General features: G+C 47.1%; 1 protein-coding gene across 5 annotated transcripts in view; it reads right to left on the bottom strand.

Moving 5' to 3' along the window:
* The window catches only part of EML5 (EMAP like 5), a 114,404-nt gene that overhangs the window by 49,097 nt on the left and 40,501 nt on the right, over window positions 1–24,806 (bottom strand). For all 5 annotated transcript variants that reach the window (XM_083166516.1, XM_083166515.1, XM_083166514.1 and 2 more), the window contains exons 6-17: window positions 23,764–23,899; window positions 22,586–22,787; window positions 21,210–21,347; window positions 18,576–18,832; window positions 17,711–17,923; window positions 16,154–16,321; window positions 13,195–13,301; window positions 6,053–6,171; window positions 3,914–4,100; window positions 3,640–3,745; window positions 1,228–1,321; window positions 910–1,010 (exon numbers count right to left, since the gene is read on the bottom strand). In XM_083166516.1, coding sequence (XP_083022642.1) covers window positions 910–1,010; window positions 1,228–1,321; window positions 3,640–3,745; window positions 3,914–4,100; window positions 6,053–6,171; window positions 13,195–13,301; window positions 16,154–16,321; window positions 17,711–17,923; window positions 18,576–18,832; window positions 21,210–21,347; window positions 22,586–22,787; window positions 23,764–23,899 — 1,828 coding nt within the window. The remainder of the gene's footprint in view (window positions 1–909; window positions 1,011–1,227; window positions 1,322–3,639; window positions 3,746–3,913; window positions 4,101–6,052; window positions 6,172–13,194; window positions 13,302–16,153; window positions 16,322–17,710; window positions 17,924–18,575; window positions 18,833–21,209; window positions 21,348–22,585; window positions 22,788–23,763; window positions 23,900–24,806) is intronic.

Below are 24,806 nucleotides of genomic sequence, written 5' to 3'. Positions count from 1 at the left end.
AGGCGAGAATGGGTTATAATCTATATGCTATTGATTTTATCTATCCAGATTCCTGTCATATAATTATATCAATGCCTGCCTTTCCCTTAACAACCTCAACTAATTTCATCTTCATTCAGTATAAACCCATACCATTCTTACTTACTGATCTCATCTGCTACTCCGCATCATTGGAATCATAGATCAACCGTTTATACAACTTGTCGGCTGTAATTAATAAATGAATACATGTATACTAACTATAAACCTTCTTCTCTTCACTCTTCCTTTTCATCTCTTCATCTTCCTCATGTCACCTTTCCTCCCATGTCTTCATCTTCCTCATGTCACCTTTCCTCCCATTTCTTCATCTTCCCCATGTCACCTTTACTCATCATGTCATCCTTACTCCCTACCTCCCCTCATTCCATCTTCCTCATGTCACCCTTTCTCCCTAGCTCCCATCATTCCATCTTCCTCATGTCACCCTTTCTCCCTAGCTCCCATCATTCCATCTTCCTCATGTCACCCTTTCTCCCTAGCTCCCATCATTCCATCTTACTCATGTCATCCTTACTCCTCATTGCCTCAATGAGATATCTGTCATGCACAGCCACCCACCACCTGCAATTCTGTATAGCCACCCGTCAGCCTGTACAGCCACCCGCCAGCCTGTACAGCCACCCGCCCCGCCAGCCTGCACAGCTACCCGCCCCGCCAGCCTGCACAGCTACCCGCCCCGCCAGCCTGCACAGCAAACCACCAGCCTGCACAGCCACAAGTCTTCCCAGAGATGTTGATGTAAAGAATAACAAGCTGGCAGTCTGTGCAGCACCAATTCAACCCGCACAGGGCCCTGTCAGCCCACACAGGGCCCCGTATGGGGACTTTTCATGCCTTGTAAGATACATATTCTGGTCCTTCCGGTACCTGCTCTCCTCCAGAACCGCAGATGCTTCACCCCAGCAGTGATCAGCTTATCCGGCATATAGGGATTAATCTTCACCACAAATATTTTATCTTTGCTCCCTCTGGGGAAAAATAAGAAAAGAGACAGGGTAGGTGTCACTTTGGGGGCTTCAGTTCAGTCAGACGTTATACGGGGGACGGGTCTATAGCTGCCAATATAAAATGTTCATATTGGGTTACAGTGCATGAGTCATATTTCCCCAGGACAGTAATTAGACCCCACAGCAGGTAAATGGACAAGAGAAGGTGAGTGGGTGAGCAGAGAAGGTGAACACGTACCTGACAGAGGAAAGCTTCTCCCCCTTCTTCCAGTCCCACAAGACCACAGTGTGATTGTCATCAATGCCTGCAGAAGCCAGGCGCTTCCCATCAGCTGTACAGAGAAATAGAGCGTGATACATTATATACAGGGACACAGGTACTAGCCATGTACACAGCCATGTAAACAGCCATGTGTCATATACAGGTGTCCTATAATGCCCCAGGTACATCCTCAGAGCGTTATACAGAGCATGATACATTATATACAGGGACACAGGTACTAGCCATGTACACAGCCATGTGTCATATACAGGTGTCCTATAATGCCCCAGGTACATCCTCAGAGCGTTATACAGAGCATGATACATTATATGCAGGGACACAGGTACTAGCCATGTACACAGCCATGTGTCATATACAGGTGTCCTATAATGCTACAGCCCCAGGTACATCCTCAGAGCGTTATACAGAGCATGATACATTATATACAGGGACACAGGTACTAGCCATGTACACAGCCATGTGTCATATACAGGTGTCCTATAATGCTACAGCCGCAGGGACATCCTCAGAGCGTTATACAGAGCATGATACATTATATACAGGGACACAGGTACTAGCCATGTACACAGCCATGTGTCATATACAGGTGTCCTATAATGCTACAGCCGCAGGGACATCCTCAGAGCGTTATACAGAGCATGATACATTATATACAGGGACACAGGTACTAGCCATGTACACAGCCATGTGTCATACACAGGTGTCCTATAATGGTACAGCCGCAGGTACATCCTCAGAGCGTTATACAGAGCATGATACATTATATAAAGGGACACAGGTACTAGCCATGTACACAGCCATGTGTCATATACAGGTGTCCTATAATGCCCCAGGTACATCCTCAGAGCGTTATACAGAGCATGGTACATTATATGCAGGGACACAGGTACTAGCCATGTACACAGCCATGTACACAGCCATGTGTCATACACAGGTGTCCTATAATGCTACAGCCGCAGGTACATCCTCAGAGCGTTATACAGAGCATGATACATTATATACAGGGACACAGGTACTAGCCATGTACACAGCCATGTGTCATATACAGGTGTCCTATAATGCTACAGCCGCAGGGACATCCTCAGAGCGTTATACAGAGCATGATACATTATATACAGGGACACAGGTACTAGCCATGTACACAGCCATGTGTCATACACAGGTGTCCTATAATGGTACAGCCGCAGGTACATCCTCAGAGCGTTATACAGAGCATGATACATTATATAAAGGGACACAGGTACTAGCCATGTACACAGCCATGTGTCATACACAGGTGTCCTATAATGCCCCAGGTACATCCTCAGAGCGTTATACAGAGCATGATACATTATATACAGGGACACAGGTACTAGCCATGTACACAGCCATGTGTCATATACAGGTGTCCTATAATGCTACAGCCGCAGGTACATCCTCAGAGCGTTATACAGAGCATGATACATTATATGCAGGGACACAGGTACTAGCCATGTACACAGCCATGTGTCATACACAGGTGTCCTATAATGCCCCAGGTACATCCTCAGAGCGTTATACAGAGCATGATACCATTATATACAGGGACACAGGTACTAGCCATGTACACAGCCATGTGTCATACACAGGTGTCCTATAATGCTACAGCCGCAGGTACATCCTCAGAGCGTTATACAGAGCATGATACATTATATGCAGGGACACAGGTACTAGCCATGTACACAGCCAAGTGTCATACACACGTGTCCTATAATGCTACAGCCCCAGGTACATCCGCAGAGCTATATACAGAGCATGATACATTATATGCAGGGACACAGGTACTAGCCACGTACACAGCCATGTGTCATACACAGGTGTCCTATAATGCCCCAGGTACATCCTCAGAGCGTTATACAGAGCATGATACATTATATGCAGGGACACAGGTACTAGCCACGTACACAGCCATGTGTCATACACAGGTGTCCTATAATGCCCCAGGTACATCCTCAGAGCGTTATACAGAGCATGATACATTAAATACAGGGACACAGGTACTAGCCATGTACACAGCCATGTGTCATATACAGGTGTCCTATAATGCTACAGCCGCAGGTACATCCTCAGAGCGTTATACAGAGCATGATACATTATATGCAGGGACACAGGTACTAGCTATGTGTCTTCAAGCCACTGAGCAACAAGCATATAACCAAGCAAGGAGCATGTAACCCCTGGCAACAAGCATGTAAACTGGCAACAAGCATGTGAACTCCTGCCAATGAGCATGAGTTACAGTACTGCCTCGGAGAATTTATCATAATAAATCATCTGCTGTATAGTATCAAATATTTGCATGCCCCACAATATTTTCCTGGCGCATCGGACAGAGTGCAGCGCAGTCACCTGAAAAATCCACCGCGCACACCCCGTACTGGTGCTGACCCTTTAGCACGGAGAGTGGTTTCATCGTCTCGCAGTCCCAGATATGCACTGTGCTATCTCTGCCCACCTGCAAAACAGAAGCATGCATTCAGCATGTATATATGTATGTATGTATGTATGTATGTAGTCACAGCTAGCTAAGGCTCTGTAGATTACGGTGTTGTTGTGTGTATATGTATGTATGTATGTATGGATGTAATCATACATGAATGTAGGTGGTGGTGATGTGACATACCTGTCCGGTTGCCACATAGTCCTTCAGTGGGTGGATGGCAAGACACAGGATATCATCATTGTGCCCCAGGTAGAACCTTTGCGTGTTCTGCTGCCGGTTGTACACCACTCCGACTGCTGCCACGTGGTACACAATCTCGCCAGTCTGTGTGTAGAACAGGTTACTGCGGCAGTCATAGCCCCGGTACCTGCCAAACGTGGAGAGAAACACATGGACAGTAATGGCAGAGGAGCAGCCTGTGCTCTCTCTATGCATCGCAGCTCTCGGTCTCTCTCTATACAGCTGCTGCTCTCACTCTCTCTATGCAGCTGCATCTCTCACTCTCCTTCTCTATGGCGCTGCAGCTCTCGCTCTCTCTCGTTCTCTATGCAGCTGCAGCTCTGGCTCTCTCTCTCTGCAGCTCTTGCTCTCTCTGCAGCTGCTTCTCTCTCTCATTCTCTATGCAGCTGCAGCGCTCTCTCTCTATGCAGCTGCAGCTCTCTCTGCAGCTGCAGCTCTCGCTCTCTAAGCAGCTCCATCTCTCTCTCTATGCAGCTGTTGCAGCTCTCTCTCTCCATGCAGCTGTTGCAGCTCTCTCCATGCAGCTGTTGCCGCGCTCTCCATGCAGCTGTTGCCGCGCTCTCCATGCAGCTCTTTCCATGCAGCTGTCGCAGCGCTCTCCATGCAGCTGCTGCATCTCTCCATGCAGCTGCTGCATCTCTCCATGCAGCTGTTGCAGCTCTCTCCATGCAGCTGTTGCAGCTCTCTCCATGCAGCTGCTACATATATCTCTCTCTATGCAGCTGCTGCAGCTCTATCTCTCTATGCAGCGCAGCGCTCTCTCTATGCAGCTTCAGGTCTCTCTCTATGCAGCTGCATCTCTCTCTCTCTATGCTGCTGCAGCTCTCGCTCTCTATGCAGCTGCAGCTCTTGCTCTCTATGACGCTGCTGCTCTCTCTACGCAGCTGCATCTCTCTATGCAGCTCTCGCTCTCACTCTCTCTATGCAGCTGCAGCGCTCTCTCTCTATGCAGCTCTCTATGCTGCTGCAGCTCTATCTCTATGCAGCTGCAGCTTTATCTCTATTCTTTCTCTTTATGCATCTCTCTCTATGCAGCTGCATCTCTCTCTGCAGCTCTCTCTATGCAGCTGCTACAGCTGTATCGCTCTCTATGCAGCTCAATCGCTCTCTATGCAGCTGCAGCTCAATAGCTCTCTATGCAGCTGCAGCTCAATAGCTCTGTATGCAGCTGCAGCTCTCGCGCTCTATGCAGCTGCAGCTCTCGTGCTCTATGCAGCTGCAGCTCTCTGTATGCAGCTGCAGCTCTCTCTATGCAGCTCTCTCTGTATGCCGCTGCAGCTCTCTCTCTATGCCGCTGCAGCTCTCTCTGTATGCAGCTGCATCTCTCTATGCAGCTGCAGCTCTCGCGCTCTATGCAGCTGCAGCTCTCTCTATGCAGCTCTCGCGCTCTCTATGCAGCTGCACCTCTCTCTATGCAGCTACAGCTCTCTATGCAGCAGCTCTCTCTCTATGCTGCTGCTGCAGCTCTCTCTATGCAGCTCTGTCTCTATTCAGCTGCAGCTCTCTCTATATGCAGCTGCAGCTCTCGCTCTCTATGCAGCTGCATCTCTCGCTCTCTATGCACTTGCAGCTCTCGCTCTCTATGCAGCTGCAGCTCTCTATGCCGCTGCAGCTCTCTATGCAGCTGCAGCTCTCTATGCAGCTGCAGCTCTCTCTCTATGCAGCTGCAGCTCTCTCTCTATGCAGCTGCAGCTCTCTCTCTATGCAGCTGCAGCTCTCTCTCTATGCAGCTGCAGCTCTCTCTCTATGCAGCTGCAGCTCTCTCTCTATGCAGCTCTATCTCTATTCAGCTGCAGCTCTCTCTATATGCAGCTGCAGCTCTCGCTCTCTATGCAGCTGCAGCTCTATCTCTCTATGCCTCTGCTGCAGCTCTCTCTCTATGCAGCTGCAGCTCTCTCTGTATGCAGCTGCAGCTCTTTCTCTTTATGCATCTCTCTCTATGCAGCTGCATCTCTCTCTGCAGCTCTCTCTCTCTATGCAGCTGCTGCAGCTGTATCTATATCTATATATATGCAGTGCAGCACTCTCTCTATTTATGCAGTGCAGCTATCTATGTCACTGTGGCAGCCAGGTCCTCACCCGTGCACAAAGTGCAGGCGAATGCTGTTCAGCGGCGCCTGCTCCCTCCTCTTGGAAGATGCTCCTCTGTGTTTGTCTTTGCATTGCTCCTTTAGCTGAGGTAGATCTTCTTTATACACCTAGAACAAGATGTATGAGATAACACTGCTGGACCCTGATGCTGGCCTCATGGAGAGATGACATATTACGCCCCCTGCGCTCATCAGGTGTCAGGTTTCTAATTGCCCTTTGTGTGTTGTGTATTGTCACATCTCTGGGGTGTGGACACACAGCATCAGATGGGCCGCCCCCATCCACCAGTGGTTGCCGGCCCCAGCCCAGTGGTATGCTTTAGAGGCTCAATGAGCTTGGCAGCAGAAGTGGCCTATAGACCTCTGCATCTGCAAAGGGCCTTATGTGCTGCATGGATGAAATCGGCATCACGCACCTGGGCTCCAGTTATGGATTCCAAAAATGGCTGGGATGTGGATGTTTGTACGCTCGCTGGATGCATGGTCACATCACACCCAGACTCCATGCCTCCATTCTACTAACAACAACTCCATATACTTTAGGTCGGTCATGAAAAGAAGATGTGCAGTAAACACCACTGATGGAGTAAGCTACAGCCAAATTTGCACCCCAACAACCTGCTCAGACCTCGCACTTCCTGGCACCAGCCAAGTAATCCAATGACCCGCACCCTACCCTGGGGCGATGGATAGATTATGGAGGAACTTGTAAGGGGATCAGGAGTCTTCTACAATGACCTCAGAGACTTAAGATGACATAATACAGGATATCTGCACAGTTCACTTGGGTGTGGATCGATAGACAGACAGTAACATGGTCAACACTCAATAGGTTAATACCAGATGGTCACCAGTGAACAGGTCACCAAGGAACCAAGGACATTCCGTCGACAGTTACTTAGGTCAACAGGGCTAAAAGATACAGGTCAAATCTAAAAAAGGTTGACACACTATATATATATATATATATATATATATATATATGTATATCAATGTTTTATACATATGTTTTTAATAAATGTCATTAAGAGTGTTTGATTGTCTATCTGCCTAAATCTGAGCACTTGACAAGGTGGTGGAAATCATAGTAGCACCCTCTACATCTTTCTTCTGATATATATATATATAGATATATATATATATATATATAGTAACCTTCATCAGAAGGCGAGAGATCCGCACACCATATAGCAAAAAAGTTTTTTTTATATATTTTTTTAGATGCATAAAAAAAAAGTTATAAAAAAGCACATGGCAACATATTAGAATGGCAGCAACAATTGTTTACAGGTACACTTATCTGTTAGAGTCCATTTCAATCAAAGTATGACCCCAGATCTGTGCAGCATACTACAGCCCAGTGAGCCCGACAGTACTGTTTCGGTGGGGCATCCACCTTTGTCAAGAGCTAAAGACTGAATGAGCTGTTACCAACTATATAGTGCTCCTAGTCCCGCCAAAATCAGTCACAAACCTGACTCACCTGTGTAGGACAATGATACCTGAGCCTGTGGAACGCAAGGAAGTAGTGCTGGAACGCACATATACTTCCGGTTTCCCCATCCACAATGCGGTTAAACTTTCTTTAAATAACACTGACAACTGTATATAGGTTCGCTGTCACTGCTGAACACATGCGGGAGCGCAAACACTCGCACACACCTCCGGCGTGTGCTGTGCTGCCCCCGCCAGTCAGACAGCCAGCGTGACTCTTCCTGTGCCGTGGAACGCATCGAGTCAGGCCGTGGAACGCACGGCCATGACTCTAGCGTCCGGCAACTAATTCAACCTAGACTTTAAGGACACAGGCTGCGTTTTTGCACTATTTTTAACATGCTGTGAATACACTTTTTTGCCACATTGTACTGAGAGTGCCGCCTCTTATTTTCCATTTACTTGTAAAATTCGTTCATATATACCTCCGTTGTGGAAGGCACCCCCCTGTGCTCCTTCTAAGTGCCGGTCCCCACCGCTATTTATATATATATATATATATATATACACACACACTAGGTGTTTTCATCGCTCTTCACCGTCGTAAGGGGCTACGCCCCATTAAAATTATAAATATATTTTAATGTGAATTATGTTTGTTATTTGTGGATGAATGTGTTTAATTTTTGGTGGGGCGGATGGTGTTGGCGGGAAGGGGTGTGTTGGGTTAGGGATTTTGGTGGTGTGTCTGCGTGTTGACCTGGGAAGTGTGTCAGTGAGTAATGAGTACAGCTGTGTGTCTGCGCTGTGACCTGGGAAGTGTGTCAGTGAGTAATGAGTACACCTGTGTGTCTGCGCGGTGACCTGGGAAGTATGTTAGTGAGTAATGAGTACACCTGTGTGTCTGCGCGGTGACCTGGGAAGTGTGTCAGTGAGTAATGAGTACACCTGTGTGTCTGTGCTGTGACCTGGGAAGTGTGTCAGTGAGTAATGAGTACACCTGTGTGTCTGCGCTGTGACCTGGGAAGTGTGTCAGTGAGTAATGAGTACACCTGTGTGTCTGCGCTGTGACCTGGGAAGTGTGTCAGTGAGTAATGAGTACACCTGTGTGTCTGCGCGGTGACCTGGGAAGTATGTTAGTGAGTAATGAGTACACCTGTGTGTCTGTGCGGTGACCTGGGAAGTATGTCAGTGAGTAATGAGTACACCTGTGTGTCTGCGCTGTGACCTGGGAAGTGTGTCAGTGAGTAATGAGTACACCTGTGTGTCTGCGCTGTGACCTGGGAAGTGGGTCAGTGAGTAATGAGTACACTTGTGTGTCTGCGCTGTGACCTGGGTAGTATATTAGTGAGTAATGAGTACACCTGTGTGTCTGTGCGGTGACCTGGGAAGTGTGTCAGTGAGTAATGAGTACACCTGTGTGTTTGCCTGGTGACCTGGGAAGTGTGTCAGTGAGTAATGAGTACACCTGTGTGTGTCTGCCCGGTGACCTTGCTGCTGTGTGCAGGCGGGGGTGTATGTGTGTGCCAGGGGTGGGTGTGCAGGACGGTGGGGTGTGCAGGCCGGGGGGGGGGGGGGGGTATTGTGGTGTGTGGTATTGTGGGGGGTGTAGTGCAGGCAGGCAGGGGCCAATATGTGTGTATTATCTCTTATATATTAGGCTACATGTGTGTGTGTATTATGTGTGGTGTGTGTGTATAAGGCTGGGTGGGGGGTGGAGTTTCATGTGTGACCCTGTCCAGCGTTATACACACACTCTCAGGATGATTGACACATGTAGCCAAATATATAAGAGAGATATATATATATTTTTTATTAGCCTCCCCCTAAAACACTAACCACAAAAAATTCACCATAACACATATATATATATATATATATTTTATAGGCTGAAGACGAGCTATTAAAGCTCGAAACGTCGCTGCTGCATTTACTTTGACTATTGGTCTTTATTCAAGTTGTTCAAAAGTCCCAGGAGTGCCCCTCATCTATCCGCTATACTGCTGTATGTGTGTGTGTGTGTTCAATAGAATAGTGAGTGTATATTTTCAATTAAAGTGCACTATCAAAGCAAAACCGGGGTTTTGCTAATGCACTTTAATTGTAAATATACGCTCACTACAACATTGAACAATCTCTGAGTGCCACTGCCTCTCCGTATCCAGTGTACATTTTTCTTCTCAGAAGGCACCATACAGTAGTTGGGGGAAACTGTCACTCCAAGCATAACCACAAGTACTTGCCCAGGTGCAATCCAATGGTAGAACATCCAATATAGAATAATGCTGCAACGTGGAGGCACTCGCGGGGCTACGTTACTAAACAGAAACAGACATGGACGTACGCGCGTGTGTGTGTGTTTACGTATAATTTTTTGAATTTCAAACATATTTATACACAAAGAACCTTCATCTTTATTTCACAGAGTCCTGGAGTGCCCCTTCATCTTCCTTCAAACTACACATTTGCAGAAGAAGGCACTGGGCAAGAAATTTACATTTGGCGTGAGTGCCGGAGATATATATATATATATATATATATATATATATATATATATATATTTAAAAAAAAAATATATATATATATATATATATATATATATATACTCATAAATATAGAAGAAACAATACAGCTTACTGGTAGCTGGGCAAAGGCTGCGGTGCCCTCCAATTGAAGTCTACAAGGGGCAGCAAATACAGTGGCAGGAAGATGGCGGCACTCGTCAGGCTGAAGAAAAGGTCCTTTATTACCGACCGTTTCGGGGTAACCCCCCGTCGTCAGGAAAGCAGATACATAATACATAGACACTAACACTGACATATATATAGTGACACATAAGGCACACCCCCTGTGCACCAATTAGAATACAAATCAGACTCACCTGCCGGACGGCGGGACATGCTGCAATGCCTGTCCGGAACCGGAAGTTTACCGTCGGCTGCACACTGCCCCCCTGTCCGACAGTCAGAGGTTCCCACTTACGGCGTGTCACTCCATCTTCAGTCCAGCGTTGCCCAGCCGGAAGCGCCACCGGGAGCATCAGCACACTGAGAAGTGTGACTTCTGCCCTCCAGCACAACGCACTCCTAACTGTGCCAACCCGGACCGGAAGTATGACACGCTGGCTTAGGCTCTGATTGGAGCCTGATCTGTTCCCTAGCAACCATGTTGTAAAGCAACAGCGCCCAGTTAAAATGCCACACTGAGCGCTCAGAAGTATACACAACATACCAGCGGCATGAATAAATGCAAATATTGCTGTTACATATAAACGGGTCCAAAAAAAAGGGGGGATTATTCAGGAACATATAAAAACACAGGAACACAAATGCAAAACAAATACCGGCTATCACATAGAAGCACAACAATGAAATTATGTTTATGCAGTTGTCAACAAAAGACCACAATTAGAACACAGAGGGGCCACATCAGAACCAAAGGCAAAAAACGTGAGACCCAGAATTCAGTAATATATACTGAATCTGGAGAAAATAAATAGAACAGGGAACCGGTGGCTCAAGGTTACAAAAAACACTGGAGCCCGAGTGACTCATTCAATCCATTGGGGGCCATAGTCCCCAACAAAAAAATCCACTTACTATCGCGTTGTAATAATGCCTTGTTTCTGTTGCCTCCCCTCAGTGTAATGGGTATATGATCGATAATAATCGACCTGATGTTGCCCACCGAGTGCTTAAATGTCAAACAGTGACGGGCCAAAGGTTGGTCACTGTGGCCGGTTTGAATGGCCTGGTTGATGGCTGTCCTATGCAGGGCCATGCGTTCCTTGAATTGGCGCTCGGTCTTCCCCACATAGGACAGTCCGCAAGGGCACGTTAGAAGGTAGACAACATAAGTAGAACTACAAGTTAAAGGAAACTTGATAGAAAAAACTTTTTTAGATGAAGGATGGAGAAAAACATCACTGACGGTCATGGTCTTACAGGTAGCGCACCCCAAACATCTAAAGCACCCATTTTTCCTGGTTAGGAAATGTGTGGGTACCTTTTTTTCCCAACCTGATATGTCAAGCTTGACTAAATGATCTTTAAGGTTGGATTGTCTGGAGTAACTGGGCATAAGTCTTGTATTATGTAAGAGGGGCAGGTCCTTATCAGTAGACACAATGGGCCACCACCTCTTCGCCAGAGCAGTGGTGCGCCCACTGTCAACTGAATATTTATTGACCCAGGGGAATTTTCCTGCAGGGCTGTCTTGGATCCTCTCAGGTTTCTCTTGTAAAGTACTATACCTGGACATTCTGAGGACCTTGTCTCTGATGGGTAAGAGAGCAGTTTGCGGGTATCCCCCCTGTACAAACTTATTTACCATTGTGTTTAATGCCTCAGGTACTGCTTTTTCATTTGATGCGATCCTTCGTACCCTCAGTAGTTGTGAGTACGGTAGGCCACTTCGCAATGGAATGGGGTGCGAGCTATGGCCCCCAATGGATTGAATGAGTCACTCGGGCTCCAGTGTTTTTTGTAACCTTGAGCCACGGGTTCCCTGTTCTATTTCTTTTCTCCAGATTCAGTATATATTACTGCATTCTGGTTCTCGCGTTTTTTGCCTTTGGTTCTGATGTGGCCCCTCTGTGTTCTAATTGTGCGCTAGTGTTAACAACTGCATAAACATAATTTTATTGTTATGCTTCTATGTGATAGCCGGTATTTGTTTTGCATTTGTGTTCCTGTGTTTTTATATGTTCCTGAATAATCCCCCCTTTTTTTTTGGACCCGTTTATATGTAACAGCAATATTTGCATTTATTCATGCCGCTGGTATGTTGTGTATACTTCTGAGCGCTCAGTGTGGCATTTTAACTGGGCGCTGTTGGTTTACAACATGGTTGCTAGGGAACAGATCAGGCTCCAATCAGAGCCTAAGCCGGCGTGTCATACTTCCGGTCCGGGTTGGCACAGTTAGGAGTGCGTTGTGCTGGAGGGCGGAAGTCACACTTCTCAGTGTGCTGATGCTCCCGGCTGCGCTTCCGGCTGGGCAACGCTGGACTGAAGATGGAGTGACACGCCGTAACTGGGAACCTCTGACTGTTGGACAGGGGGGGCGTGTGCAGCCAACGGGACACTTCCGGTTCCGGACAGGCATTGCAGCATGTCCCGCCGTCCGGCAGGTGAGTCTGATTTGTTTGCTAATTGGTGCACAGGGGGTGTGCCTTATGTGTCACTATATACAGTATGTCAGTGTTAGTGTCTTGTAGGGGTCTTGTAGTTTCGGCACTAGTGCCTTTGGGTAGGGCAGAATCTGTGCTGACATAAATAACGTTCATCTGATCATCGCACAATCACTTCAGGCTATGATGGGAACTGGAGTAGCCCAAAAAACAAATACTAGTGCAAAGATATACAATGCTTTCCATACAGCTAACATTTCCATACAGTAGTCATTATTGACAACTTTGGTGAATTCAACAGATCTCTACAGGAATAAAATGTGCAGTGATTCCGAAAAGACCCAACTACACAAAATCTGAAAATACATTTTTTATCATTCACAGTTCCCAGGGACAAAACGCAAGAGCACATGGATCCAGTGACAATGGGCTCCGTAGTGTGAACAATAGGCTCTGATCTCCCTATAAGAAGACGGTCACATGTCTGGTAATGTGCGCACACGATATGCAGATGTAATAAGCCGTAATGTACTTTTAGCACGCTTCTGTGGTAACAACAGTAAATACCTGCCGACGGTAAGTAATCTGTGTCTCTTGTTCTATTTCAGAGTCCAGCTCTGGAACGTCTGACTGTTCTGAGTCAGAGTCATCGCTGTTGGAATCAATCAAACTCTCTGGAAACAAGGAAAAACAAAGATTAAAGAGGAGAAATTTGAAAGGATTATAGGGCCCACAACCGGGGAGGGTTCTCTAACCCAGCTATAGTGGTGTCAGGACAAACTGCGATTTCTGGATAGCAGACAGCCTGGGACTCCTTGCTGCCAGCCACTGAGCTAGCAGACAGCCTGGGACTCAGTACCAGCAACCAAGCTAGCAGACCACCTGGGACTACTCCCTACCAGCTACTGAGCTGGCAGACAGCACGGGACTCATCTGCACCAGCCACTGAGCTAGCAGACAGCCTGGGACTACTAACCACCAGCGCTAAAGGAATTAAGTTTATCTGTGTTATAGACATCTGAGTTTAGGATCTGCTTTTAGGGTACCTATGTGAAGTATGCTCTTGAACAATGCAGAGACCCCAGAAAAAAAATGTATGCAAAAGTAAGAGTCCTGGGACAATGGGGTACTGACACTAGGGGTACAAGAAGCACTGACACTAAAGGTTCCAGAACAATGACACACTGACACTAGGGGTTCTAGAACAATTAAACACTGATACAAGGGGTACAAGGACAATGACACTAAGGGGGTTATTTTGGTTCACTCTTTCTGACCAAATCCTTCTTAGATGGACAAAACCATGTGCACTGCAGGTGGGGCAGATGAAACTTGTGCAGAGAGTAAGATTTGGGTGGGGTTTTACTTCAAAGTGAGATCTATTGCAGTGTAAAAATAAAGCAGTCAGTATTTTCTCTGCAAAATATCTCACCCAAATCTAATTCTCTCTGCACCTGTTACAGAATTGGCCATCTGAGAAGGAATTTACCTCTAAGAGTGATCTAGAATAAGGCCCTAAGGGCTCTAAAACAATGACACTAGGGTTTCTAGGACACACTGACACCAGGGGTACAAGGACAAGAACACACTCACACTAGGGGTTCTAGGACAATGACACACTGAGACTAAGGGTACAAGGACACACTAACACTAGGGGTTCTAGGACAGTGACACACTGACACTAAGGGTTCTAGCACAATGACACACTGACACTAGGGGTTCTAGTACAATGACACACTGACACTAGGGGTTCTAGGTCACACTGACACTAGGGGTTCTAGGACAATGACACACTGAGACTAAGGGTACAAGGACACACTAACACTAGGGGTTCTAGGACAGTGACACACTGACAGTAGGGGTTCTAGCACAATGACACACTGACACTAGGGGTTCTAGGACAATGACACACTGACACTAGGGGTTCTAGGTCACACTGACACTAGGGGTTCTAGGACAATGACACACTCACACTAAGGGTAAAAGGACACAATAACACTAAGGGTTCAAGGACAATGACATACTGACACTAGGGGTTCTAGGTCACACACTGACACTAGGGGTTATAGGACAATGACACACTGACACTAGGAGTTATAGGACAATTACACACTGACAATAAAGGTACAAGGACACACTTACACTTAGGGTACAAGGACACACTGACAATAGGGGTTCTAGGTCACACACTGACACTAGGGGTTATAGGACAATGACACACTGACACTAAGGGTACAAGGACACACTAAGACTAGGGGTTTAAGGACAATGACACGCTGACACTAGGGGTTCTGGGACAATGAGACACTGACACTAAGGGTACAAGGACACAATAAAACTAGGGGTTCTAGGACACACTCACACTAGGGGTTCTAGGACAATTACACACTGACACTTGGGGTTCTAGAACAATTACACACTGACACTAAGGGTACACGGACATACTAACACTAGGGGTTCTAGGACAATGACACACTGACACTAGGGGATCTAGGACACACTGAAACTAGGGGTTCTAGGTCACACTGACACTAGGGGTTCTAGGAAAATGACACACTGACACTAGGGGTTCTAGGTCACACTGACACTAAGGGTTCTAGGTCACACTGACACTAGGGGTTCTAGGTCACACTGACACTAGGGGTTCTAGGACAATGACACATTGACAATAGGGGTTCTAGGACAATGAGACACTGACACTAAGGGTACAAGGAAACAATAAAACTAGGGGTTCTAGGTCACACTGACACTAGGGGTTCTAGGACAATGACAGATTGACAATAGGGGTTCTAGGACAATGAGACACTGACACTAAGGGTACAAGGACACAATAAAACTAGGGGTTCTAGGACACACTCTCACTAGGGGTTCTAGGACAATTACACACTGACACTAAGGGTACAAGGACATACTAACACTAGGGGTTCTAGGACAATGACACACTGACACTAGGGGTTCTAGGACAATGACACACTGACACTAGGGGATCTAGGACACACTGACACTAGGGGTTCTAGGTCACACTGACACTAGGGGTTCTAGGTCACACTGACACTAGGGGTTCTAGGAAAATGACACACTGACACTAGGAGTTCTAGGACAATGACACACTGACACTAGGGGTTCTAGGTCACACTGACACTAGAGCTTCTAGGACAATGACACACTGACACTAGGGGTTCTAGGACACACTGACACTAGGGGTTCTAGGACACACTGACACTAGGGGTTCAGGGAGAATGACACTGGCACTAGGGTTTCTAGTACACACTGACACTAGGGGTTCAGGGAGAATGACACTGGCACTAGGGTTTCTAGGACACACTTACACTAGGGGTTCTATGACAATAACACACTGACACTAGGGGTTCTAGGACACACTGGGGGTACCAGGGTAATGAAGGGGTACAATGGTAAATACACACTGAGACAATGCGTCCCAGATGACCCAGTGACTACACGTATAGTAAAACAGGGGCATACTTTGCGACATTTGTCTGTCACCCCATTACACGGAGGGCATCACCTTGTGGTGCGATGTGTAGAACATCCTTCATCTTCCTGTCTGGGATAACCTTCCACTGAAACACAGAGTGGTCTGCTCCCCCAACCGAAATGATCCACTGATAGTCATGTGACCACCGCACGCTGGTCACATGAGCGGAGTGACCAAGGTACTTTTTAAACTTTGCACCTGTAATAAAAAGTATACATTACATCTATGTGTGTGTTTTAAAGCTTTGTGAGGAAAGTAATTGCTTAATCAAGTCCAAAATTACAGTCTATAAGGCTTCGGTACTTGTGTATTTTCAGGCGCCCAATTAGCATAGCTATGCTAGCATAGGGAAATCGCATCGCACGGCCCGTTTTAGTGCCGTGCGATGCGATCTCGGTAGTTAATATGGTATGGACGTTAGGCAGTTAGTGTAGCTGTGCTTTTAGAATCAGCATAGGCTGTGCAAATAGCGTAGTCAGTCAGAACTTGCGTAGTGTTCCCAGTCCCTGTCAGATTCAGTCAGAGCTGAATAACTGATAGTAATGGCTGCATCTGGGAGAGCAGAAAACGCAAACAAAGTGACAGTAATGTCTGGTGAACCTGTGAGCATGTTCACCTTACCAATGACAGAGGAGCAGGCTGTTCGTTTTTACCAGCAGCACAATTTGCTTCCAGTCATGCAAAATTGTGTGAACGGGCAACCTATGCGCCTATCGATGAAAGAGTGCATGTGACGCTGCCACATTAAAGCCTGTCACAAGAAGGTGAGCCTCAGATCGGCGCATTGGTTCCCGGGGTGATGTTTATCATTCCTGACCCTTGTCCGCTTTATATATTCCTGGGCGGAGGAGCTGACAACTGTAAATTATTGTAAGCGTCAACTGCAGTTGTCTAATAAAACTACAGTGCAGTATAAAAGTTTAATGCATGAGGCCTGCACTCTGGACCTAATTGGTCCAGGAAGCTATTCCAGAAATCAGAGGGATCTTGTCCCAAAATCCCTGGACTGGATCTTCCAGTTCCAGGATTTGCAGAATTAGGTTGCGCATGTGCAGAGCTGAGCTATAGCAGTAACGGCCTCAGATGACTGCACGGCTGTGTGTGGCGTGGCATCAGGGAAGTCAGGCTGCGCTGCCCCATGCCAAACCGCCCATTCAGCCACACCCACCTGCTTAAATGAAGAAGCACTATGGTTCTTTTATTCCTGCTGGGGGGTTGCAGACCTGTATGAAGGATGTCACACCTGTATGATGGATATGGGACCTGTATCGGATCTGTATGATGGATATGGGACCTGTATGATGGATATGGGACCTGTATGATGGATATGGGACCTGTATCGGACCTGTATTATGGATATCGGACCTGTATGATTTATGTCGGACCTGTATTGGACCTGTATGATTGATATCGGACCTGTATGATGGATATCGGACCTGTATCGGATTTGTATGATGGATATGGGACATGTATGATGGATATCGGACCTGTATCGGATCTGTATGATGGATACTGGACTTATATGATGGATATTAGATCTGTATAAAGGTTATTATACATACAGGATAAAACCACACAAGAGATCACCTTTTCTAGGACAGGGATATCGGAAAAGCTTCACTATCCCGTAATCGTCAGCCGTCACCAAGACTTGCCCAGGATAGTTGGCATCTACAGAGTTGATTTCATTAGTGTTGGAATATTTGGGGCCGATGCCATTGACTTCCAAACCAGTCACACACGTCCACCTGGACCACTGCACCCCTTTCAGTTCCTCCTTGTTGGCGATCTCCTTCCCTCCTAGAAACGAGATGGAACCATATTGTGGCAGCCAGAATTGGGCACAATGTCCTCACCACATCAAGAAATCTCACCTCACAAAGATTTAAAAACTTAATTCATAGAGGGTCTAGATACTAAGATGATGATATGCATCAATGATTGGAGAGAGATAAAGTATCAACCAAGCAGCTCCTACTGCCATGTTACTGGCTGTATATCAATAATTGTAAATATAAGTCCATTACAACACCCCCCCCCCCCCCCCATACAGACAGCCTCCCTACATGACATCACCGATCAGCACTTCCCTGATATAGTCAGCCCCCTCCCTACATGACATCACTGATCCGGCACTACCCCTTATACAGTCAGCCCCCTCCCTATATGATCTCAACGATCCAGCATTACCATTATACAGTCAGCGCCCTCCATACAGGACATCACCGTCCAGCACGTCCCCCATATAGTCAGCCCCCTCCTTATATGACATCACTGATCTGTCATTACCCCTATACAGTCAGCCTGCTCCCTACATGACATCACTGATCCAGCACTTACCCCGGCATATACAGTCAGCCCGCCCCCCCAAATGACATCACCGATCTGGTATTCCTCTTAAACACTTTCATATTATAATTACTGTACAACTGAGGAAACTTGTGACACAAACCAGGCATCCTGAAGATCAGTCTTTTCCCGCTGCCATCGTTGGTCTGTAGATATTTGCTGTCTGTAGACCAGTCCATGTGTGTGATGAAGGTTACAGAACCCATGCACTCCCCAACCTTCTTATATCTCTGGACGACCCCATAGATATCCACACAGCTGTCGTTTGATCCCACCGCAAGGAAGTTCCCATCCGGAGAGTATTTCAGCTCATGGATGGCTTCCTTCCTGTCCTTAATATGCACAACCTCAGTCATGTCCCTAATAACAGAGATAGGAACCGGAAATCAATCACACAGGGGGAAATTTACTAAACGCTCTAAAAATGCCCTGATGTTGCCCACAGTAACCAATCCGATTCTGTCTATCATTTCTCTATTGCATCCTACTGTTACGCGAGCCCAGCAATCCTCTAGTGCAGGGGTTCCCAATCTTTTTTGAATCACGGCACCCTAGAGTATCAAAATTTTTTCACGGCACCCCTAGGCCAAAAATAAATGTATTAGATTGGGTTTATATGTGATTCTTTGGGTCAGGTATGTGGTAAAGGACAGGATTTTCTTCTGTTTGTACACATTTTATTAATGGCAGCCACCAGCATTGCTTTTGCTTATAAATAATTAACCATTAATAATTTGAGTTGGTCCTGGACTACCAACCCAGGGCACCCCTGCATGTGTCCCGAGGCACCCCAGGGAGCCACGGCACACAGTTTGGGAACCACTGCTCTAGTGTCTTGTGTACTAACGCTTCACCTTTAAGGTGCCCACACACTAGAAAGATCTGCGATCTTAAGATGTGCGCATAAATTAGCCTTGACATCTTTTGTCTGTCCTGGACAAAAGATTTCAGGCAAGCGCACATCTTTACCAAAGATATTTCTTAAGATCCCGTGTGCGTTCCTATGGATCTTTTGTTAAATCTTCTGATCTTTCATGCAGCACGTAAGATCAGAAGATTTAGCAAAAGATTCACGGGAGCGCGCATGGGACCAATAAATTGTTCCAACTTTTAAGCCACAAGATTGCACTATTTTATTTTTTCATCAAGCCCATTTAGGTCTGAAACAGCTCTTCAATCTGCTATCAAAGACCTGTTATATGCGCTTTTATGACCCACATCATGTGAGTGGCCTGTGAAAATTAAAAACGTTGGAAGGGTTTTACAAAACTGCACTATGGTTCTCTCTTTTTTTTTTTTTTTAGTTTTTCAGACCTCAGACTCTGACCCTCATTTTACTAAAGATACCTTATTGTGTAAGTTCAAAATCCAGTCTCGCCAGTGGGTATACCATCATTTGTAATTTGACAGATACACACTCACACAGACATCTGTACAACTACACACAGACACACACACACACCTGTACAGCTCCACATACACAGACACCTGTACAGCCACACACACACACCTGTACAGCTCCACACACACCTGTACAGACACACACACACACCTGTACAACTACACACACACACACACACACACACACACACACCTGTACAGCTCCACCTACACAAACACCTGTACAGCTCTACCTACACAGACACCTGTACAGCTACACACACATATACCTTTACAACCAGACACACACACACACCTGTACAGCTCCACCTACACAGACAACTGTACAGCTCCACACACAAAGATACCTGTACAACCACACCTACACAGACACCTGTACAGATACACACACAGGCACCTGTACAGATACACACACACACAGACACCTGTACAGCTCCACACAGACACTTGTACAGCTCCACACACACCTGTACAGCCACACACACACACACACACACACACACACACACACACACACACCCATAAAGCTACACACAGACACCTGTACAGCTACACACACACACACACACACACACACACACCTGTACAGGTGCATAGTCTCCTCCTCTGGAGGCCTGGTTTCCCTGGGTGCTCTGATTTGGAGTTGTGGTTGTGTACAGTATATAAGGGAGGTATTTCCAATGTGATGTGTCCGCAATGTTAGCGCCAAGCAACGCATCGCAAGACGCAATTCTTCCGGCAGGATGTATAAGTGTACACCCCAGGGACAGGCTGTGTATTGTAGTCCACAGGCTAGAGCGGGCTACTGGTTAATCCCCAGAATGCTTTGTATTCCAGACATTGGAGAATATGACATCATCGCTTCCCTCATCAGGCCATGTGGCTCTCGGTCGGAACGGCGATACGGTAGCAGGCATGGGAGATCTCTCTGGTAACCTGTGCAGCAGACATCGGGCCCTTATGTGTGGTATAGTAGATATACAATGACTAGGGCAACATGCACAAGGTCAACACTGGAAAAAGATCAACATGAGTACTTGAGCACACAGAGTAATATATGAAAAAATCCCCAAAAATACTCATGTCGACCATTTGCTTGCGTAGAGCTTTTGACTGTGTTGACCATATTTTGCCCATCAGCCACCAGATACGGATGTTGTTCAGCAGCTGGTTAATCACATATCTATGTGACCATGGGGCAGATTTATGATGCAGAGACGAGAGTGGTGCAGGCGGAGGGATATGAGACAGTAACACACAGTATGAGAGCTGGAGACATTCCCCAGACTTGAGCCGACTGCCCGTACCGGTACAATGTGTGTGTTGGGTACATCACCTGACACGCAGCACCGTAAAGGATCCATCCTTCATCCCCAGCGCTAGATGGATGCCATCTGTACTGACAGCTGCACAGCGGATAGGTTCCTCCATGTTACAGCGAGCAATGAGAGCGTGGTCTACCAGACTCCAGATCCTAGAGGACAGCGTGACCCCACAGAACATGTTAGTACATTACTAAAGGTGGATATAATGAGAAAGGTGCGATGTAAGCATGGAAACAGCAGGAGGAATCTGGTGCACCGCCACCTGCAAATAGGGTCCTGTAACCCATGGCAACAGGATACTTGCATTTATTGTCTAAAATGTGCTGCAAACAATGGGGTTATGTACAAAGCCTTGGAGAGAGATAAATGGAGAGATAGCGTACCTGCGAATTAGCACCTAACTGTCCTCTTACAGGCTATGTATGACAGGTAGGAGCTAACTTGTTGGCAGTGATTGCACCAGGATATGCGACAGCAGTTGCTGCCGATAGACCTCCCTGTCCAAAAATCATGGCATGCCTTTGAAGGAAGGGGTGTGGCCTCTTGAGCGTCACCTCACTGACATCACTGTGGATAGGAATCCTCCAATTATCTCACTCTTTGAGCGTACCCAGAAATGCTGAGCTGCCCCCCTGCCTGCATTGCTGGCCCCTTCTCAGTGACAGGAGCCAAATGCCGCAGGGTAATGTCACACTGCAGCACCCAGCTCCTGTCACTAAGGAGGAGCAGGTATTTTTGTGTCACGCTACATGATGCACGTGTTGGGTGGTATATTATCTCTCTTAACTTCATCACTTACCACGTCTTAGCACATCTGCCCTCATATCTATATATTGCAATAATTTTATCCCTTTACATGCAAACATCCAGAGCGATGAGTCTGCAGTCCCCGAATGGGCTGCTGGCCAAACACATTCTGCCGTTAGTTATGCTAATGTCATGCAGTTTGATGAAACATTATGACAGCTTAATTGAAAAGGCCTTTTCGGGAAATTGGATATTGGCCCATGATCAGTTCATCTGCAAATGCATCAGAGCCAGCTCGTCAATGTGCCAAGTCTGAGTTCATTAGCTAGAAAGTCCTGGAACACTGAGCGAACATTAAATATAAGGAGGCCCCTTTTCCCTGTATCAGCAAATCCTGGGAACACTGCAGAGCCCAATGTTGGTCACATGGAAATCCTTTCATTTTATCTTAAACTTTTTCAGTTTGTTCAGGATGCTGTAACGGTAAATAATCATGGGGCCAGTAATGTGAAATAATAATGGGGCCAATGAGAAAGTTCTGGTTCTGGAATGAGGTTATAAATGTGGGCAATGCTGGATTTGGTAGGCACTGTCATCTGGGGATCACTTATCACATATAACAAAAAACGGTGCCACACACCTGACGGATCGGTCATCACTCCCGGTAATGGCCAGCGGCTTGGTGGGGTGGACGGCCAGAGCCCAGAGTTCGCCTTCGCAGTGTCCCTGCATTATTAGGAAAGGCTTATTTCTCTCATGCACCACAATCTCAAAGATTTCGCTGTCCTGGGTCCCCACCAGGATGTGGTCTCCCCTCCAGCACACACTCCGCACGGACAAGCCTGGAAGGGAAGATTACACCACAATGCCAATTATACCAGTGTAACCCTGATATGGAAAATGTGTCATTATTACACCACAATGCCAATTATACCAGTGTAACCCTGATATGGAAAATGCGTCATTATTACACCACAATGCCAATTATACCAGTGTCACCCTGATATGGGCAACGTGTCATTATTACACCACAATGCCAATTATACCAGTGGCATCCTGATATGGGCAAAGCGTCATTATTACACCACAATGCCAATTATACCAGTGCTACCCAGATATAGGCAACACGTCATTATTACACCACAATGCCAATTATACCAGTGCTACCCAGATATAGGCAACACGTCATTATTACACCACAATGCCAATTATATCAGTGTCACCCAGATATAGGCAACACGTCATTATTACACCACAATGCCAATTATACCAGTGTCACCCTGATATGGGCAACATGTCATTATTACACCACAATGCCAATTATACCAGTGCTACCCAGATATGGAAAACGCGTCATTTTTACACCACAATGCCAATTATACCAGTGTCACCCTGATATGGGCAAAGCGTCATTATTACACCACAATGCCAATTATACCAGTGTCACCCTGATATGGGCAACGTGTCATTATTACACCACAATGCCAATTATACCAGGGGCATCCTGATATGGGCAACATGTCATTATTACACCACAATGCCAATTATACCAGTGGTACCCAGATATGGGCAACGCCCGCCGCTGTGCGACACCTGGGTTACACGTGACTGCCCGCCGCTGTTCGACACCTGGGTTACGTGTGACTGCCGCCGCTGTGCAACACCTGGGTTATATATGACAGCCCACTGCTGTGCAAAACATGGGTTACATGTGACTGCCCACTGCCGTGCAACACCTGGGTTACGTGTGACTGCCCACAGGTGACCACTATTGCACAGCCTCCTATACAATCACACACACACACACAAACACGTTACCTTTGTATCCTTGGTCTGTTTCCCTGAGATCAATCACCGTAATAGTTTTGAAGTTTAAATCCCACAGACGGACACAGCCATCCCTTCCTCCAGTGGCGAAGCCCTCCTCACAGGCGTTCATACTGAAGATCCCTGCCTAGAAGGGGAAATACGGATGGATTAGGGGGAGGAAAGTGCTACGCGTGTGCATGTGTATGGAAATAACCATCGCTCGCAATGTTCTGCACGGAGAAGCAGAGACCAGGTTTAAATAGGATTCATTCAGAGGTAGCTAGCCAGCAGCACTACAGTAAGCTCTGAGAGGGTTAGGCTGCGGGAGGGTGGGGGGAAGGTTAGGCTGTGGGAGGGTGAGAGGAGGTGAGGGTTAGGCTGCGGGAGGGTGGGGGGGTTAGGCTGTGGGACTTGGGAGGGCAGAGGAGGTGAGGGTTAGGCTGACGGAGGGTGGGGGAAGTTTAGGCTGCGGGACTTGGGAGGGTGAGGAGAGCTGATGGTTAGGCTGCAAGAGGGTGAGAGGAGGTGAGGGTTAGGCTGCGGAAGGGTGAGAGGAGGTGATGATTAGGCTGCGGGAGGGTGAGAGGAGGTGAGGGTTAGGCTGCGGAAGGGTGAGAGGAGGGTTAGGCTGTGGGACATGGTAAGGTGAGGTAATGGTTAGGCTGCGGGAGGGTGGGGGGAAAGTTAGGCTGTGGGACTTGGGAGGGTGAGAGGAGGTGAGGGTTAGGCTGTGGGAGGGTGAGAGGAGGTGAGGGTTAGGCTGCGGGAGGGTGAGAGGAGGTGAGAGTTAGGCTGCGTGAGGGTGAGGCTGCAGGAGGGTGAGGGGGAAGGTTAGGCTGTGGGACTTGGGAGGGTGAGAGGAGGTGAGAGTTAGGCTGTTGGAGAGTGAGAGGAGGTGAGAATTAGACTGTGGGAGGGTTAGAGGAGGTGAGGGTTAGGCTGCGGGAGGGTGAGAGAAGGTGAGGGTTAGGCGAGGTGATGGTTAGGCTGTAGGAGGGTGAGAGGAGTTGAGGGTTAGGCTGCGGGAGGGTGGGGGGGGGGGTTAGGCTGTG

Source organism: Crinia signifera, chromosome 12 (assembly GCF_055691185.1).
Source record: "Crinia signifera chromosome 12, ASM5569118v1, whole genome shotgun sequence".
Lineage (NCBI taxonomy): Eukaryota > Metazoa > Chordata > Amphibia > Anura > Myobatrachidae > Crinia > Crinia signifera.
This window is presented reverse-complemented; position numbering and strand designations above follow the sequence as displayed.